This window comes from Tyto alba, unplaced genomic scaffold (assembly GCF_018691265.1).
Source record: "Tyto alba isolate M040663 unplaced genomic scaffold, T.alba_DEE_v4.0 Super-Scaffold_10, whole genome shotgun sequence".
Taxonomy (NCBI): domain Eukaryota; kingdom Metazoa; phylum Chordata; class Aves; order Strigiformes; family Tytonidae; genus Tyto; species Tyto alba.
In genome coordinates, this window is record NW_024881262.1 from 18,870,526 (window position 1) to 18,891,311 (window position 20,786).

The 20,786-nt window shown below is 37.1% G+C and overlaps 1 protein-coding gene across 9 annotated transcripts in view; it reads left to right on the forward strand.

Annotated features, from left to right (window-relative positions):
- LOC104362450 (SPHK1 interactor, AKAP domain containing) overlaps positions 1-20,786 on the forward strand; it is a 74,306-nt gene that overhangs the window by 17,424 nt on the left and 36,096 nt on the right. For 6 of the 9 annotated variants that reach the window (XM_033005404.2, XM_033005403.2, XM_033005407.2 and 3 more), the window contains exons 2-3: positions 2,643-2,745; positions 9,242-9,352. In XM_033005404.2, coding sequence (XP_032861295.2) covers positions 2,662-2,745; positions 9,242-9,352 — 195 coding nt within the window. In that variant the 5' untranslated portion in view covers positions 2,643-2,661. The remainder of the gene's footprint in view (positions 1-2,642; positions 2,746-9,241; positions 9,353-20,786) is intronic. The other 3 variants (XM_033005406.2, XM_033005405.2, XM_042796181.1) reach the window with 1 other exon arrangement.

Sequence of the window (20,786 nt, forward strand, 5' to 3'; positions counted from 1 at the left end):
CATGGGAACAGGGTTCTGCTCTGCAGTTACAGCACAGGAAATGTGAACCCAAAGGCAAAAACGAAGCAGTGAGTGTTACAGATACTCATAAACTGTCCTGTGAAACACAGTTACTGATTTTGCCTGTGCTTTGAGTAATCAGCTGGATGTGAAGGACTAGGATAGCTGACGAGAGTTCAGGTTTATCAGATTTCAGCAACACCAAAGGCGGTTGTTGTTGCCTGTCTGAACTTCAGTCCGAGATGGAGCATTTTCTCATTCAAAACATTTAATGGCATTCTACATTTATTTCACTCATCATGTACTTTTAACAAGCTTTTCTATATTTACAAATGAAAAGTGGTTTATTTTAGAAAGAACACAGATTTTAAAGGATTAAGATGACTTTACAGATCTTTTTGCTTTCCACATGACTAGGAAGATAGCTTTACTTCTGTATGGAACATGTAATGTGCTACCCATTACTGGAGAATCATCCAGAGATAGCACAAATTTGTTAATACTCCAGAACACAACCCCTCAACTATATTTTCCATCTATCTTTTAATGTACTATTCTATTTGTACTGTTTAATTAAGGTCCAAAAAGGCCTTCAGTTAGTGGCCACAACATCATCTTTGTTGCTTTTAGACCCAGCAACACTTTATGCACCAGAAGTTCAGTACCCTGCATACTATGTAACTGAGAGCAAACAGTCATTATCAGCATATCAAGTCCCTGTACAGCAAAGCAGTGGCAAAACTCAGTCTTCCTCTTGGTGATTAGCAGGAGAAAACAATGGGCCCTGTATTTCAACCAGACTTGATTTGCAATTTATTATTAGATTGCAGAAGTGATGCACCTTATCAAAAAAGACAACGCACAGCTTCCACTGAGAGTACTGAGTTAGTTGTACCTAGTACAGAGGTTGCATCTAAATGCGGACTTATCAAGGAGGGTACTTATACAGTATTTGACTCTCTGAATATGAGGTTCTTATTTTTAATTAAGGTATAAAACCAGAATGACTTCATATGTTTAATGTCCCTCATTCTGTTAAAGAACTCAGTATAAGGCCTATAAAATGCTATTTTGCTTTGTCAAATGCCAGAGAAATTACTGCCCAGAAATGTTACTGTTTATCTATATAATCTGAGCAATAGAGCAGAATTTTGTAAACAGCCAAAAGTCTCCCTTCTAGATATAAGTGATGCTGGTATCTTAGAGAGCATTAAGTGGTATCACACTTTTCAAGTGAAGTCAGTTAACATACTGGTCTTACTTGTGCATCTGTATTCAACTCTCCCATGCAATTCATGAAGTTTCCCCCCAGCTAGCAATTAATAAATGCTGTTAGTTTTATATTTTTCATCCACTCTTCTAATTCCAGTGCATATAGATACCTTTTTTTTATAATAATTATGGAATAGCACCACATATCAGCAGAATTCTTATTGATAAAATTACATATCAATGGGAGTGGATATACTCTTAAGCAGTATCAAATGCAATATACATACATGAATCTTTGAGAGGAAGGTAGCATTATTGATGTTTGACTGGAGATTTGGGCAATTAACATATTGGCTTAAGCTCTAGTGAAGATGACTTATAAAAATGTGGTTTAGCTTTTAATTGAGCATACCAGGAAATTGCACATCATCTGTTATCCTGTTGGAAATGATGAAAGATTATTAGTTAAGCCATGGTAACCTGGTCACTTCTTACAGTCTATCACAACATGTTCCACATCTTCTCACAGATGACTTGCAATAAATTAAAAGTGCTCTAGAGACTCAATTTTGGAAGCAGAACTCGATCATGTAGGATACTCTTTCCCTAGTACATTTCTGGAGAAATAGCCCTTTAGCACTGTGTGGTCTTTCACTGTGATCACATCATGTCCAGAGAGAGACTCTTCACTAAACTTGCAACCATTTGATTATTATATGGAGGGAAATCTTACAAGACTGGCCTGAACTATTCCAAAATAAAAGTGTAAGGGGTGGTACCAGCTGTGCATACAAATAACTTGGCTAAGGGGGGCTTGTTTTTATTGTTTTGTATTTCACACCTGCACAGTCCCAAAGAATATATAGTTCTGTTGTGTACAACTGACTCAAAAAATAGAGTATGTCCATGACTTACCTTTGCCTTAAACCTACAGTGTATCAAGCTAGATTATGGAATTCAACCACTCTTGTTAAGTTTTTTACATTTTAGTAAATGTACCTTTACTTCTATCCAGGCAGGTAAAAATGCAGCAAACATTCCTTTTGTCTACCAAGCTGAACTAATGCAGCAATTATTTCATTTGCTGCTTCAAACTGCCTGCTTATGGAAACAAGCTATTACCACTTTCTACAGTGTCACTGAAGACAGGCAGATATGATTATAGGCAGCTATATATTATCCTCCAGTCTTCAAAAGACATTAGTCTGCTATTTTATATCCAAAGTATGTAGCTCAGGAAAGACTTCCAAAAAGGGAAATTTAAGGTAAAGATAGCCTAGTAACATCATCAAGGAGAGTATTGACAACTTCTTGTAATCTAAGTTAAGTTGCATCTCTTTACTGAACTGTATTTTGGTATCATTTGAGTTATCTATGTAGCTGAGTCACTGGAAAGGTGTTTGGGGATTTGTTTCTTTTTTGTTCTTCAGCAACTTTGAATCTCCACTGATGCATGAAGTCCCAGAGCAGCAAGGCAGCAGCACAGACAGTTTGGCAAGCAGTTTGGGAAGCTCTGTCACAGCATGTAAGAAGGTAACTTTTAAGTTCATGTTATATTCAAAGACATATATATCCTAGATTATAGCTTTGCCTTTTAGCTTTTGTCTTTATTGGGGAATAAAAAATTCAACTGATACCTAAAAAAGTAAAGGACTGATACTGAAAAATAAATTCTGGGTGCTGTTATATCATCTTACAATTTTGTCTGCCTGGTCTATACTTGTCTGATCCCAAAATATATTACACATATATGAGAGATAAACTCCCCCTGAACATTTCTATTTTTCCTCATTATCTGACAGTATGAAATAAAAGCAGTGCGTAGTGTGAATACCCTCAGGACGGCTCTTCAATAGGTGGCAAGTTTCTGGGACCCAGAGTGAGGGTCCAGGGCTTTGCTTCTCTCAGGCTAACAGAGTGTAGGGTCCTTTATGAAACAGCTTTTCTGCCTTCCCTAGTATCTGACTGGAAGGGTTTTAGGAACCCAGAAGGTAGTATAGATTTGACCGTTGCTGGTTTTGTTGCCTCAAAATGGGTTTATATGTAGTTATTTAATTTAGAGGATGTAGGGTTGAAAAAAAAAAAAAAAAAAAAGCAGTGCCTGTGTGTGTATATGTATGTCATTAGGAATAGTCAGATATGACTGAGATTATTTTATGCACAAATGTAATTTCAGTACAACTGAGAATACACAGGTGAGGACTATGAATGCTTCCTTTCATTCCTCCTCCTCAATGCCAGATTATGGGAGTAGAGTCTGAGGGAAGGGGGCACTACCAAAGACGTATTGAGTAGGGCAAGCTATCTTTCATCTCTCACTTTGCAATAACCCTCAGAGCTCTACTGTCTCCCACAGTCATAATTCTAGAGCTGATAAGAAAGCCTTTGTTCTAACCCAGAAATGTTATAAAACTCCACAGTTCATTCAGTTTTCCCATAATTCTTACTTTTTTTCTTTTCCCTCCACTACTAATAATAATTCTTTCCTTTTATTGTTTTTTGTTTAGTTTGTTATTTTCCAAAATAACAACAATATATATTTATGTATGTAAGCAGACAGAGAGAAAGATAAAACATGTAGAAGATAAAGATTTACTTTCCTCATCCTGAAAACCACACTGTGGGTGTGTGGGGTGAGTATTGTCTGTCCGTAGAAATTTTGTTAAATGTAAAATCATTGATATAAAAAAGAAATCAATAGATTCATGTGTATGCTGGGACTGGTCTTCTCCAACTCACCCCAACATGGCTAAAAGACAAAGTGTCAGTATTTCATCTGATCAAAGGGTTTGTTTGTTTGCAAAAGGGTATCTGACTTTTTAAAAATGCTACTTACTGTAACTGAAATCTTCATATAAGCAGAAATAGGCAGAAAACCCATTGTGTGGGAGAACAGCTTAAGTTTTCATTTATTCTCAGAGTTGTCTGTTTTATGTAAGACTGAAGGACAGTGACACAGTACCGAGAAGTGCCACCACTGTGTTTACAAATGCTCCCATCTTGGACGCCTTCAGAAACATCACTCTCTTTTAAAGGCTAGCCTTTACCACATGATTTAGAGCTGCTTCACCTGTCTGATCCCTTACATTTGAACTTTTCATTGTAACACGAGTTGATTTTATGATTGTCAGCAGACTAAAAAAAGTGATTCACTTCTGCCAACGCTTCTGATGAACAACAGGATATTTTGGGATTCTTTACAGCATTATCACAGAATGTGTTACCATTCTTTTTTGTGTGTGTGGAAGAGGATAAAGAATTACCAAAACTAGGCCATCGCCTTCTCTTTTAGCCTCTGTTAGTTACAGTGGTTTTTAAGTTAGATGTCTAATTCATGGTGGAGTGAAACACTATGAGTTTCTGCTGGAATGGAACAGTTTAAACAGTTGACTTACAGGTTTGAGTAATTGTATTTGGCATGAATGACTCCTGTGAGGAACCATATGAAATGTGGCCTGTTACTCCACAGGCTAATCTGAAAAAATACAGAATATGTGCCCCTTGATATCTCATCTTATTCTGTATGCCCCACTTTCATATCTTTTTTGATAAGTAATAATTAACCAAAGCAATTAAGATGATCAGCCATGAAGATGCAGATGTTTCATTTGTGGAGCAAAGCCTTTTTAATGTTGTCTCGGTTATAGATATTTACTGTATTTTAATGTCTTATGATCTAAATCAGGGAGCAGGAAGCTGTTACACTAAACTTGTACACAATATTTTCCTCTGGGAAAGAGTGACTTTTCTAATCCACACTCTGCTACAGGCTGATTTAGTTCATTGATTCACAACACACTGAGTAATGCTGACGGCTGAGTCTCTAGATGAGAGTGGAAAACTTTTTTTTTTAGAACGATGAATTACTGCTGATTTCACATTTAGTGCATGATGCAAATTCATCCTGAATTATTTTCTGAGTGTGATGATCCTGCTCTGAACCAGATATACAGCAGTATAGTGTGTGCAGCTGTTACACATAAGTTTGGTCAACGAATTAAGTTCTGCTTTCAGTTGTACCACTGCAAATCAGAAGCAACCTCACTGAATTCAGCAAAACTGCTAACAATGTATGTCAGTGAGATTGGCCCAGAACCTGTCTCAATCAGATAATAATGAAGAGAATTACAAGACAGGAGGAGGAAATTTTGACAGGCGATACTGTTTGCCTTAAAAGTGCAGGCTATATAACAGAAAGATGCTGACTGACAGCTGAAGTAGTACAGGTTTAAGTTTCTTATCCTTTGGTACAGACGAGCTCAGTATATTTTGAAAGTATGCTTAAATGCGAAAATGGCAATCAGAACGTACTGGTAGAAGTACATCTCTGAGGAATACCAGTTCTCACATTGCATTTGATTAATTAACAATTAATTAGCTCTGCTAATTTAGGCCAGCTCCTTCAAACTTATACACTTTTAATCATTGCAGTAATATATTATTTTACTATAAGGACTTCAGTATATTCCTTTAAAAACATAAATATTCCTGTAAATCTTAATACATATGCAAACTCCCAGTTTATAGAAACACATGCACCCAGTTAACGGGAAGAATTACCTAACAATAGCAAGATGCTGTAAGAAGTATTACATTCACATTTACTGTATGGTTGTCTTTGACCATGATAATATTGCTGTCTGTTACCAAAGAAATATGCCTAAAAGTTCACATGGTATCTATATGTGCATTTTTGCATAGCAGGTGTGTATAACTGTACTGTGATCAGCATTGCAGGGTGACCAAAATCATCCTTCCTCCAGAGAAGTGCTAATGGGAAGGTTCTGAGCAATAACATGTCTGTAATGGTCCTAATGCAGAAACTTGCATGTCATAAGGTAGAGTTTAGACTCATTCAAAGTTCACCCCTCATTCCCGACACTGTTTATGCAAATGTCACCTTCCATCTCCTGAACACCATTCAGATACGCATAAAACGAGATCATATGCAAGGAAGCCTCTCCCACACCTTCCTGCATGCCTCCATTTCCCACAGCATTGTCTTTTCTGAGTAATTTCTGGAGGCTTTCCAGATAACTCTGAGCCAACATGTATTTCTTAGATTGCTGACTTCCACCAGCTTCTCCTGATGTTTGGGCTTAAGTATACCTGGTTTTGTTTTTCGCACTTGCCTTCTTCAAATACAAATTGCTGCAAATTATTTTCTCCAAGATCCAGTAGGAAAAATGTTATGCCTATTTCACCCTTCTTCACATTTCTGGCTGCATTCTCAAGTGCATATGCAGAACTACTTATGTACACATGAGAGCAGAATCTGGCTCTGGGAAAACATCATCCTACTAGTGCTGTTCATCTTCTTGAGGTTACTTAAAAATCACATCGTTTCAAAAACTTCCATATAATATTTTTTACCCTTGACTTTGAAGTCTATTATGAAAAGCTGCACACAAAAATTAAATGTACTACAAAGCCTTGTAACTTATAAACCATCCTGGAGTGACCCAAGCTCAGCAACTATGACCTGACCCGACTGAAACATTTGTTCAGGAGAACTATTTCTTCTGTTGCTGCTTTAACAGTGTTTGCTTCCTGATAAAAACATCCTCTGAAAGAAAGCTAGAGCTACCAAGGGTCATTTAACATCCCATGGGAAGAAAACTAGGTGAAGTTTGGACTTCCCAGGTCATTTAATGGGTTTATCATCTACAATATGCATCTGCTATGATCTAGCTGTTCTGAAATGTTGGGTGTGCACACCAAGTCCTTAGGAGACAAAGAGTAATACCAACGATTTCTGAAGCTTCTGTCTGCATGATAATTTCTTCCTACTCCAGTTTCTCAGAAAATGTCTGAGATTTGGGAAAGAAAAATCAAAGGTGATTAAGGCTGAAGACAAATTCACTGAGATTTTTAAGGGAATGAAACAAGACCAATTGTTACAGCAAAAGCTATTTGAGCTAAAGAGAATTGTTTCCTATGTATGAAAAATTATGTCTTAACAGCTAATTAGAACTTCAACCCTTGAGGATGAGATCATCTAGAATCAGATGAAATCTGAAATCATATATATATGTAGATATATATGTGTGTGTGTGTGTCTGTGCATGTATATATATGTTCAATTCTCTATGTCTTCATAAAAAGCCTCAGAGGGTGGTAATTTTTGGAAAAGAGTTAAAAAAAAGTGTTTGATTCTAGATTTTACTAACCAGTTTATAATAGGTCAGTACTTCTACATTTGAAAATATTTCTTAAAAAAAAGAGTTTATAACACTAACAGGAAATTGTTTCTTTGGGATATGAAATACATTATTATATTATTTTCCCCATCTAGTCTCAGAGTTAGTTATGGTAGCAGGAATCTTTTTGCACTGAGACAGGAAGTTATAAAATTTATTGAGAGCAGAATCATTCAATTGGTAAACAAGATTAGCTAGCAGCCCCTCAAGAAGAGACTTGTGTTGATGTGAAGAATTCATGAGCCTTTGTCATTCTCAGAACAAAGTCATTTGGCACAGTTTTTTCTGAGTATCTTGTGAACCTTGAATTTGTATTCAGAAGTTCTTTGGAAAAAATCCCATAACAGGGCTGGATTACTGAGAAACAACCACCACAAAAGTGCAAAGCCTTCGTGAAAAACACCAAAGGAGGTCAATGAAGCAGCCCAAACTTATGGACTGAGGTGTTCCTCATTATCTCTTTATCCATCTTCTGCTGGTTTTCATTCAGGAATCAATATAGAATAATACAGGGAGTGTAATATTAACTATCTAACTGGCTTTTTGCCAGAAAGATAAAAATTAGAGTGGGTATGAGTCTGTGGGTGGTAATAAGCTTACTTCTGGATTGTCCCTGAGTATTAGAAAATTGTGGCAACTGGCCAGATCAGCTTTTCACATCGTTCATCTTTCCCAAAAAGGGAAGAAGCCTCACAAGTTCTCACTTCTCTTCCTAAGGAAGTGATCTAGGCTTACAGATCAAGTGTTCCTGAAGTAGGACAAGGTATGTCATTGCAAAACATGCAGCAAGGTAAAGTACACTACTGTGGATAGATTTTTTTTTTTTTTCACAGGTAGAGCAACAAATTTATATTTTTAAACGTTGTTATTAAAATAAAAGACTAAAGAGCTAGAGTATAGCCTATTTCCGTGTAATGGAAGAATTATGAGAACTACAAATAAAATATACATCCATTTCACAAACATACTTGTTAACATTGCTGCCTGGGGAAGACAATAAGCCATACAAAATGTTCTGTAAGTAGCATCATTGTTGCAGCTATTCTTTTCCTGCTGTTACCTAGTCGTTTTAAAAATATCAAGGGTCCCTCTTTTTCATGTAAGAATATTAGTACAGAGGCAGCAAGGAATTAATTTCAATCTAAACATCACACTTGCAAAACTGGCTTTGCTTCTTTACAGTCTACGGATGTCTGTAGCCCCATTGTGTTTTTGTTTGAGCAAAGCCTGTGGCATAAGCTATAGGACTGAGTCAACACAGGAAGATTAAATGCAAAGTTTTGGTCTCAAGGTACTGACTGAGCTCAGTACTCATTACAGCAGGTCTTAAGTACTTTCCTTTCTCAGAAAGCAGAAAAATGTGTTTAAGAAGAAAGAGTTTGTAGCCTAGGCAGTCCCAGAAATGAGGCTGCTGGCAGAATGAATAGTACTGATCTATTGTGGAGATAAAGTAAATCATAAAGGCTGCAAGTTTGTGCACTCTGGTATAATTAAATAATTAGTTTTCCCGGCATCTATGTTTGTCACTTTAACACAGAACAAAACTCCTAGCAATATTTTCCAATAAAAATGTTGGGTTTGGGCATCTCCTTCGAGTATATCCAAGGACTTTCAGTTCTGAAAGAAAATAGGCTAATACTTTAGAGTTTATATAAATCACTTTGTTTAAGGTACTTTAACTGAACAGGTCCAAAAGGAACAGTCTTACTGTCCCTTCAAATTCTGTAGGCAAGATTTCCTTTGACCTCAAATAGATTTCAGGCCCCCAAAGCACAGTGGGACTGAGAAAATTTTTTAATTATTTTCACTATTTTTAACTATTTTAACAGATTCTCTGCAGTAACAGTCTGCTAGAATCAACTGACTACTGGCTGCAGAATCAGAGGACACCATGCCAAATTGGCTTTCTGGAAGACAAATCAGAAAACAACTGTGCCTCAGTAAGTACTCACTGTAATCCCCTCTGGGGAAAAGTCCATTGAGAGTTATTTGGGTAGGATGTGGGGCTAACTACAGTACATATTTTTTAAAAAATCAGTGACTAACTGAAATTATAGCAATCTATGTATAGTGTCTATAATCTCCATCTTTCTGTTAAAAGCAAACATACAAAGCAAAAACGCATACAGATTTCTATACAGAACACATTAATAAAGATTACTGCAGAGTTTCCCCCACATTTGGCTTTCAGACTTTGTGGCCCTCCATATTTTTTTTATGTTGATAATCTGCAACTGACAAGAGAGAAAAATAAGGCAAAGAGAAAATTATTCCAAACCATAACTTGTTAAGTGGCAGGTTGGAAAGAGCAGATGTTTAAAAGGCTGCTTAATGTTCTTGAAGGCATAGAGATACAATTAAAGAGAAAACTCTTTCCATATTAGATGAGGAAAAGCTGCCAAAGAACTCAAACAGAATTATTTTACATTTGAAATGAAATTTAAATCTCACTGTTGTGGGTTATAATGTAATTAAGAACAGCTTTTCGTTAAGAGCGTACATGAAGAAATAGAAGTTGTTATGTTGCTTTACACACTATCTATGTGAAACTGAATAGAAGTACATTGCTATGATTGTAGGAGTTTTTCATTTGATGAAGGACTCAGGAGTGCAGGTCCTTGTTTGGAATCCCATTTGATTGCTACTCCCTGTCCCCAGTGAGCCAGCAAGGGCTTTAGAAAAGAGCAGTTTTATCTTCAGATGAAAGGTTTCCAGCACTGCTTGTGGTACACACAACTTAAAGACCAGCTGAGGGCTCTCACTGAGTCTGCTGGGATTCCCTCAAATACGCGGACATTTCAGCTTTAGCTGATGAACCCAGACACCTGCTGTCAAGGACCTGAATCTCTGTCCCACAGTGGTGATGACTGGAGGCTTTGTGTCTTGCCTGGAGGCAAGCTTGAGAACAGCAGGAGTGATACAACAGTGTAATTGCAGCAAAGTTAGGAATATGGTCAAAGATTATAGGGCTCAATTTGCTGTCACACTGCCCACTGGACTATTGGTTTCCACAAGATGCAGTGAGCAAAATATACAACATAATCAGAGTGTACTAGTAAGCAACAGCACAAGGTACGAGATGAAAAACTAAACAGAACCCTCTGTCTATTTTAAATGATGGTGGGTGAAACAAATTAGAGGATATCACAGAGTAGTGCTTAGTGGTACTGATTTCCTAGACTCCCAAAATTAGACAGAGGGTAGTTTCCTATTCTTTGAGCATTATGCATCTATTCTCCCAAGCAAAAGGGTCACAGTATTAGGAAATGCAAACACGGTACAGTTGCAGCTGAAATGCTGTCACTTGAACAGTATCCTGAATACATTCCTAACCAGAACGGGGTCATCAGACAGGTAATCAGTGGTATCCTTGTTGTTTCATACAAGAAAGGATTGCCTTTAATGCAAAAAACACTGACCACAGACACTTGGTTTTACTATTTAGTATTACATATCCTAAAAAAACCTTATTTCCTCAGAGGAAATGACTACTTCAAATAATATAAAAAGTAATTATTATTTTCTTTTTGATAGGTTGAGTTGGGACTTTTTTTCTTCATGTTTATTTGAATCTCAATAGGAAACTACATCGATTTCTGATAGGATGGAGCTACCAAGAAAAGATAGACTTGGTAAAGCAAGACTATACTTGTATTTGATTTAAAAATACCCAGTATAGCTGCTTAATACATACTTTTCCTCTTGAAAGCACAGATCAGGTTTTATCTATCTCCAGTCAGTGATCTTATAGGGAAAATAAGCATTATTCTTACCAGAAGTGCTGAAATTACTTTTCATTACAATCCCAAAAGGAGATTCTGAGATAAGGGGTTTCAGCAAGTCACAAACCCAAATATCATATGTGCTGAATGCCCACAGTTCTCCCTGGCAAAGTCACACAAGGCGATAAATTTTATTTTAATCCTCACTTTGTCAAAAAAAGAGACAAACAAGACAAAGCCCTTTCCTAAGAGAATAGCTGCTGTTACTACAGTGTGAGGGTATAGATCTTCTTGTAGGCAGAGGGTAGGCAAAGGTACTCCATAAGTCTTTTAGGACACAGAATTGCCCCACAGTTCTTAATACCATCCTAAACTGCAAGACCCTGACTGACCCCTTTCTTACATAGGAGGAATATTAGGATATGCTTTGAAACAAGGTCTGCCAAGTCATCTTCTCACATTGCCTATTACTTGCATAGTGTGCATATAGGACAGTCAGTTTTCCCTCTATGGCTTTCTGAACACAGTGCCAACTGTACATACAGGAAAAGTTTTGCTATTTTCAAAGTGAAATTTTAGTACCTAGTTGATTCTGCAATTTAGTTATAATTACAGAAAAAAAGAGATTATATTGAAAGAATTTTGTGCTAAGGAGATTGAAGTGGAATGTAGAATAATATATTGAGTGAAATTAAAATATCATACATAGAAAGCATTAACTTAAATGCTAAGAAGTTAAATATTATTTTGGAACATCCCTGTTGACATCAAGAGAAAAGGTATTTGGTGACCTGGAAGCTTAGTTCTTGATCTGTCCCTGGAAGTTATGCTTCTGAGTTACTGTCAAATAGTTACTCATAAGCTGTTATAAGCAGAACTGAAGTTTTGTTCATATTCCTGGTTAATTTATTCTGAATGGTAGTATGGTACAGAAATTTAATTTGGGTGCCTAAAAAGTTGCACAACTAATGTAAGTAAAGCAGTAAACTAGAAAACTTTGACATTAATCATCAAACTTGATATGTGGATCAGAGTGTAAACACATATATTATTTTTTTTTTCAGAATTGCTCTCCCCACCTTAGATACATAAGTGGTTTATTTGGCTGTGCACAGTACCAGGGAACAGGGAATATTTAACCACAGTGCAAGGATTAAGCATTAATTCAGTATCATACCAGAACCTGCAAAGCATTTCATTCCGAGTCCTTTCCAGTGACTGACACTAAACAAGCAGAAGCTGCAGGAATGAGGGAGGAAGAGGGATATGAACATGGAATGGTTTCCCTGGCTTCTCAATTAGCAAGCAAACCAGACTTCCCTTAACAGAAAATATGTTCTATGTTCTCTTCCATGTGGAAGATTTTATAAATTGCTGTTGCCAATGGTGCCAGAGATGTTGTAATCAAACTGTCTCTGGAAGTTGTCATTAGGTTTGCAGAAGGAAAAAAGAAATCTCAAATGTACTATATCATTAACGGTTACTTTTCCCAAAGATAGCTGGTAATACTTTTAGCTATAGTGTTCAGTTTTCATTTAGCAGAGTTCATATTTAGTTATAAGGGGTCTAATCTTACTGTAACTATAAATGCAACAAGACCATATGAACATCACTTTCATAAATGTTATATTCATCACGTCCCATTACAGATTAGCACAGTTAGTACAAGTAAAAATAGACTCATGGCTGTCCTACATATGCTCACCAAGTATACTAACATTGATTTATTAAAACACTAAACATTTAACTCAGTTACAGCAGACTGCTTTTCAAGGAGGTAATTTTTTTAAGCAGAGCAGGCATTTTGGTACATGTAACAGTCTATTCATTTCCAAAGTGGTTAATGAAAATGTAGCCATTATGATATGAAAAATAATAAATTGTGTTAGAGGAACAGTATTTTATGTTTGCTTAAAATGGAAATCTTCTCCTGAGCTCTAAATTTGTTATTTCAAATTCTGATACCCCACCAAAAATAGAAGAAATGCTAGTGTGTCTATTTAATCCACTGTTTCTGGTCATCTGCAGGGATGAAAAATAGAAATCATAGGGAGAAATAAGTGAGATGTGATGTCTGTTCTCCATTTTTATGCCAATTTAGCGGTATGTTGGTGAATTGTCTATGAAAAGAGGTGTTATATGTATAATGAGTGACTATGATGTGAACAGAGTTTGAAAGATGTCTTGTCCTAACTTTCCTTTTCTACTTTCTGTACATATTATTTTCATCCAAATCTCTGTGTTTACATTTAGGAAATCAGATTAGATACACTGGGATTGAGTACAGGGGACAGGGCTAACTGTTTTAGGTTATTAGGGCTTTCCAGGGAGAATTCCCGCAGAGGCACCTCAGGAAGGGGCAGATGAAAGAGATTTCTGTGTACTTGAAGGAAGGCACAGTGGAAGAGAGCGAAGGTAAGTCCTAGGTAGTAGTGCTGTTTGTTTTCCTTTCTGTATTGGATTAGAAACATCCTGCCAGCTCTTTTTAAAATGTCACTGGGTTTAAATGTGCTACCCTCCTCATTTCAGATGACCCTATCCAATGTAGCCATGCTGTCTGCTTAAAATGATTAAACTCCCTCAAAGAGCAACTTTTACATCAATGAGTGGGTTTTTCCTCTTCAGAGAATATTTGAGTAACTGCTAAACGTTAAACTTAGTTCAATTAACAGTGATACTGTTTAGCAGCAGTTTACTGCTGCAGATTAGAATACATAGTTTCATGCTAATATCATAATTAAATAGTATACATTTTAAAGGTAATGATGGAAGTCTTGTTTTGTTTGTTTCCACTGAACGAGAACTTAATCAAAGTCCACCTAATAGAATAAAATACATGGATTCATGAGACATAATCATTCATAAGATGCACATAGGGACTTATAAATGTAATTAAAATATCTGTAATGTCACATTCTTATTACCCCACGGAGACACCTCATAAAATAACTATAGTTTCACATATATACTTTTGGCTACTCTGTTATTGCTAACTATCTTTCTCTAGACATACATCAAATGTTCCCTGCTTTGGACATGCTTTTAAGCAAACATTATTTGAAAAGAAAAAACTGATAGATACTTTGTCCCTAATTTCCCTCCAAAGATCTAGATTATTTAATTACCCGTGCTGAACATTTGTGGTTGTCTTATATTAGGACAAGTTAAGAAATTTAAATTCTTCCTTAATTAGATGATTTATGGTTTGTTCTAGCATTGGACTCTCCTAAAGTGAGAAGTCTTAATCTTGCACACAGCAAAGTCATTTATGATTCTTCTTAGCAGTTCCTAAGATTTGACATTTTTCTTTTTAATGCCTGTATAGTAAGCATCATCATGATTAAGGTGGTATTGCCATGCTGCTAAAGATGGATCTTAATTGTCTTTTAGGAATTCTTAACAAAAAGAGTTATTTAGAAAAAAAGTAGGATACAAAACAAAACTAGAAAGTTGGTATTATAGTCCTGCAAGACATTTGGCATTCATTTACCTCAAGATGCATAAATCATAGCAGTGAATTTTCCAGAAATTCTCTGGACTTTCAAACTCTAGACCAGCAACAGACAGAAAAGCCATTAAAAATTATATTTGCACTGAAAAGAAGATTTTCTCTCAAAATGGACCCAGACGCCAATAATTTCCCCACAAAATGCAAAATCATGCCTTCTCCCTCTTCATGTGAAGATCCTGTCTGAACATGGAGACTAGGAAGCAGGCTTTCCCACTCAACAAAGCCTAATGAGGAATTGCACTTGAGAACCACTGATCTAGGAAAATACACCCTTCCCTTCCCAAGCAGTGTGCCTCTGTGTGAGGGATACTTGGATTTCCAGAATTTGCAGAAATGCTGAAAACTTTTTGTCAAATATACTGGAGAAATAGAAACACAAACTTTACACCATTGAACGGCAGTGATAGATATGGAAGGTGGAAAATCTCTGCTTTTCAGTTAAAAGAAAGCAATAAAAAACAATACTCATTTCTTACTTTAGCATAACAAGATACCACTTTTTAAAGAATCAGGATGTGTCAAGGGATCTAAATCTCATTTTTAAATCATCTTATGTCTCTTTATACCTGAAAAAAAAATCTGGCTTTGCAGGCAGATGGGTGAAAGAACAGTTTCAATAAAGGGTTTAAAGATTTGAAACATTCTTGAAATAGTCTGTCAACTTTTCTGCTTGCAAGAACTCCTACTCTGTAACAACATACATGCACACACCAGAATATTCCATACAAGTATGTATATAAGGTAGGCTATATACGTAGACATATGCAGTTGTATATTGGTTAGATCCAGCCCAAGGGATCAGTGGGAACACATGGCCAGAGTAGAGGGAAAGGGGAAGGACAGCAGCCCAGAGTGGTCTGGTGAGTGTTGGTGGTGGCACAAAGGAGAGGGGAGGACAACATGTCTAGGGAAGTGAGGATGGAGACTGTAAGCAAGTGGGTGGGTTTATGCCACATGGAAGAACCCTAATCCATCTGCAGCACAGAAGTAGGAAGCACTGCAGCTTGGGGTTGTTAGCATGTTAGCTGAGTACAGGACAACGTATCCAGTCTGGGAGGCAGACATTGGCATCTCAAGGAAAGGAAACAATGATTCTGTTAGTGAAGGTTGGCAAGGCTGTTGCCGTGGTGAAAAATAGATTGTTAAGAAAGCAAACAGGTGATGAAATTATGGATCATGTTGTCTGTGATCTCTCTGTTTACTGAGATAATGAAGAATGTCATTTTGCCATCATAGCAGCTGGATTTTCAGAACTGACTGTTTACTTTGCTACTACAGAGCTTCGCTGTCCGAAGCTGGTACCTAAGTAGTGTTGATTTCATTGCAGTTTAGCCATGAAGCTTTTCAACAGATTCAGAAGGAGGTTAAGGATGTCATTATACACTAATGTGGGCAGGTCAAATCAGAGCTTCTGTTGTCTCGCCTCCTCCTCCAGCCCCTACTTCATCTTGTTTACTACCCTGGTATTTGTATAAACATGCAGTAAGTCGGTTCAGAGAGAAACATAACTATGAAGTTAAGAAATTAAGTTTTCTAGACAATTCTTCCTTGAATCATCTCACCCTATTGTCAGACAAATGCCAGTGCTCACTCAAGTGATGGAACAAAAACATCCAGGAAACAGCTCCCACAAATTAATTCAAACTGAATGATAACATATGCAGAAAGGGAAAATCCTTGGCATTTGATATTTTGAGGGGAAAATGAGAGCAGCTTTCAGTTAAAGGAGATTATGAGTTGTTTTCACTAATTTCTTCACCCAAGTCTTTTTAAAGATTTGACACTACATATCTTTAGATGTTTAGGTACAAATATACTGATTTATATTTTACATCAGTCTTTGATACTAAAATTACTTCCAGGTAACTTGCTAACAATAGTGCAGTCACTGGGTCAGGGTGTTGAAATCTAAGCACTGGGACATTTTTTATGTCTTAATCAGGGCTCCTACTTCTACTATGTACTCCAGTCACCAAAGAATGAAAGCATGCCCTTACCGAAGAGTGGAGTTCTAGTCTTATAGGAGTTCAGAAAGGAGGATGTTTCTTCCCAGTATGGGTAGTAGTCAAAAAATCTATTTATACAAGCAGATGTGGAAGTGCAATCTTGAATCCCAAAGGAGGTGGGGTTTTCGTTTGTTCTGTTTTGTTTGTTGTTTTTTTGTTTGTTGTTTGTTTGTTTTTTATTAAAGCCATATGTGTGTTCCTGAATAGTGACCATATATAACTGAAATAACTGTTTTTACTGTGTTTGAATTAAGATTTACATTTCCTAGTAAACATAGAAAAGCCCTATTTGTCTGTATAAAATAGACAGATCAACACACTAAGATGTTTGCCCTCCCTCACGAAGTTGTATGCATACCCTCAGCAGTATGTCATACAGCAGGGGATTACAAGAGTGTTTATTGTACCTTTCACTCAATAATTACTCAACCGTCTTCAAGAACAGCATTGACTCTTTCAGAAATCAAAATCCATCCATTGCTTACCAGATCTAAGCCATAATTACTAGAGGTATTTTTAGTTTTAAGTCCCATCTTCCTATTCAGCCTGACGATACCTTAATTATATCCTGACAAGGAGCAGGAATCAACAGCTGCAGGCTAAATTGTGGCTTTGAGTCTCAGTCCTTTCTCAGGCATGTGTGGGTGTTTGTACTGCTGTAGTAAGAAATTGTAGCTTCCAGAGAGCCCTTCTCTCGTTTGCACAGAGAAATAAGAAACCCTCCTCTTCACCAATTGCTCTCTGCCTTATGGAGCCCAGTGCAGGCAGACTAAGCACTAGTTTAAAAGACTGCTGAAAGGATCACTTGTATAATCTGTAAAACATGTTTCTCTTTTTGTTCTTGTACATATTTGGCTCTGAAAAATATATCTTCACATATGAGTTAAGGCAGAAATGAAATATGTCCTTAAAAGGTTATATTTCCATATTTTCAGTACTACACCTGTATTTTTACAGCAACCAAAAGCTGCCTCATTAATTTTGGGGCAGGAAAGATTGACAATAGATTTTCTTCTCTTTTCTTGTAACTTCAGACTTGGACACTCTTTAATCTTCTGTCTAGATCTGCCATCTTCTTTCCTGTCCCTCTGTGATACTCTCATACATCAGTGTTTTCATATCTGTATTTAAGAGAACCAGATGCTTAGCCTTCCTCTGACAAAGCTATAAACACCAGGAGGATCGAACATGGTATTGCTGTTGTATCCCATTCAGCGTTTCACACTGGCATATTCTCAGTCCCTCCATGGTCTGCTTTATCAAAAAAAGGGATTCTTGTGCTGCCTCCAGAGTGGACATCTGTAACTCCTTGCTGCTGTTCTAACCACAGACTCCCTCTAACAGGAATTGCAGTGAGGCTTATAAAAATTTGTTAAACATTAAGTATACAGGGCACCAGAGAAAGCAGATGGTGCATGTGGCATAAATATTTATTGGCATATTTTCTTTAAGTCATAAGTGACAGTTAATTACATCAAGCCCAAAGGAATAAGCCTTAATGGGAAGAAAATATTCACAGCTGGTTTTGAAGCAATAGATTATGAAGAGATGACTCGGGATGATTCATTAATGCAGTCCAGCCATTAAAATAGAGAAAGTCTCTGAAATATCAAAACTCATAAATCCACTAAGTCATTTGAGATATGCACCTTTTGAAAAGTAATTTGGACTAAATTTCAGGTACGTTACTGCTAAAAATGCTAGAGGGAGAGCAGTATAACACATCCTTCTGACAACACACAATGTGTATTGAAGAAAAGAATCGTGGCTGGGCTGGAGAGACACCAGAAAGTCATGTAAGGACCTTATTTAGGTGAACCTGAGTGACTCACAGAAGATGGTACATACTTGGTTGTCTACTTTTGGAAATGCTACATTAGAGCTTGCAAGGAGACCAGCTAGAAACTTTATCTGCATGTTAGATAGCAGTTTTCCAGCTTATGGGAGAGATTTTTACATAGAATCTGAAAGGAGTAATGTGACTTTTGTGGCAATTCTAATGAAAATACAGGGCAAGAAGGGGAAAAATACTTTTTCCACTTACAGCTGGAGAGGGAAATTTTCACTGTCTAATCATGTGAAGGACTGTACAACAGAAGGAAGGCCCAGACTTGGCTTCAAGTTGATGTTTCCCCAACCTGCCCAGCATCCTGTCAAAGTTCTGGACAGAGAAACTGTCAGCAGAGTATCATGTTCCTACTTTGGCAAGGATGGATTTTTTGATAGTTTGCAGTAGTCTGATCTCACTTTGGTGAGATAAGAAAGGTACCACTGTCTAGGTGAGGGATAGCTGTCATGAAGCCTTTTGAGCTGTTTAGATTACAGTGTAGAAGGTGTGCCTGAGCTGCTTCATACTCTGGGGTTATCACTTGTAGTTTGTCCCACCTGTGTAATACTGCTGCCTCACACTTCCATTCGTGTACATCCTTTTGCAAACAGCTACGTGGCATATCCAGCACTTCTAAACTAATATTTTTATTTCTACATTTCACAGCTGGTTCCTCTGTGAGAATCATTTTGGCAAGCATGGAAATTAATGTGAGACAAGCATTGCATCCAAATGTTAATGGATAATTAGCTCTGTCTTCCAGAAGATGCTTTTTTATTCTGAGTCATTATCAGGCTATTCTAAACACCTCATATAAGACATATTCCAACTCAAGATCCCCTTTATCCATTTAAATATAAACGATCAAATTCTACCACATGTGGAGGAGAGTGCTACATCTCTTACACCATTCCCAGTCTCCTATCTACCAAAAAGTTGAGCTATACATGTTAGTTATAACTGTCACTGACTCCAAAAAAAAAGTGATGAGGGCCAATGGCAGGGAGAATAAGTCACCACAATTTAGTCAATGGGGAAAGGAAAGTGTAATCTAAAAGCAAATAGCTGCAACATAAATCAGCAACTGGTAATTTTCAGTTTCCTTATTTCTTATGATAGATCCCAGATCTCCACAAAAAAGCAAATGTCAATCCTTATAACCCATTCATCTTCAGCAGGCCTTTATCTCTATGCTCAGGGAAGAGGAACATTTGGGAATTACCCAGTTACGGTCTTCCATTCTATGACAGCACAGAAATTCAACAGCAAGTCAGGAAACAAAATTCTGTCTGATTCACAATGCTACTCAGAAGTAGAGCAATAGGAAGCTAAATAAAAGTAATGACACAAAAAAAAAAAAAAAAAGGTTGAAGAACACCCTATAGAATATTACCTGACACTCAACAAATTTAAACTAGCAGTTAACTGAGAACAGTTGGGATCTCTCTCTTTCCCAGAAACCATAGAAAAGTGTCTTTTCTTTCACAAGCATTTTAAAGCACAGTATAAAACCAGAAGGAAGCTGAATGGAGAACACACATTAGGCATTATGAAACTGTATGCCCAAGAAAGCCACACATGCACCCTCCTACTTCAGGTAATCCTCATTTCCTCTTCACTAAGGTGTGTGTGACTGCACAGTTGTATCTTTAAATAGCTGAGAAATTTGTGAGTGGGACTGAGTGAGAACCAAGACAGTCTGCCCCCAGGCAGCTTGTGTATTTGCCTCTGTTCCAGTTCAGTCTGCCGATGGCTGCAGCAGTAGAGCTTCTGTTAAGTAAAAATGAGCAGTTGTTTATTATATAGATAAACACATGCTCAACAACAGCGTGAGAACTTGAAGAACTTACTGTGGCTGGAAATTCTTCTGCATAGCCTTGTGCTCTTCGCATTCAGAGCATGAAATCACTGTAAGTTACACCTAATTGCCATCAAGTGTCTTACCATAGGTGTTTTCTTCTCCAGAACTTGGGACCTTGTACAGATGAAGTGTATGTTCATGTGCCCTTTGAGCTGAAAGATCTACTACAGCTGTCCATACAACATCCATACATCCATTTTACCATCAAAGTGTTAGCTTACAGCCTTTTTTTTTTTTTTTTTTTTTTATATATATATATAGCTACACTAAGAAAAAGTTAACTGGATAAGCAAAAGCAAAGATAGGGGTTTCTGTTCTGTGGAGTTATTTACCTTCTCAGAGAACAATCAGGAACCACACTGCATAGTGTTACTGAAATTACTTAAAACACCACACCTAATAGTATTGCAGGAAACTGGCTGAGGTTTCTAGCTCCTTTTTCAAAA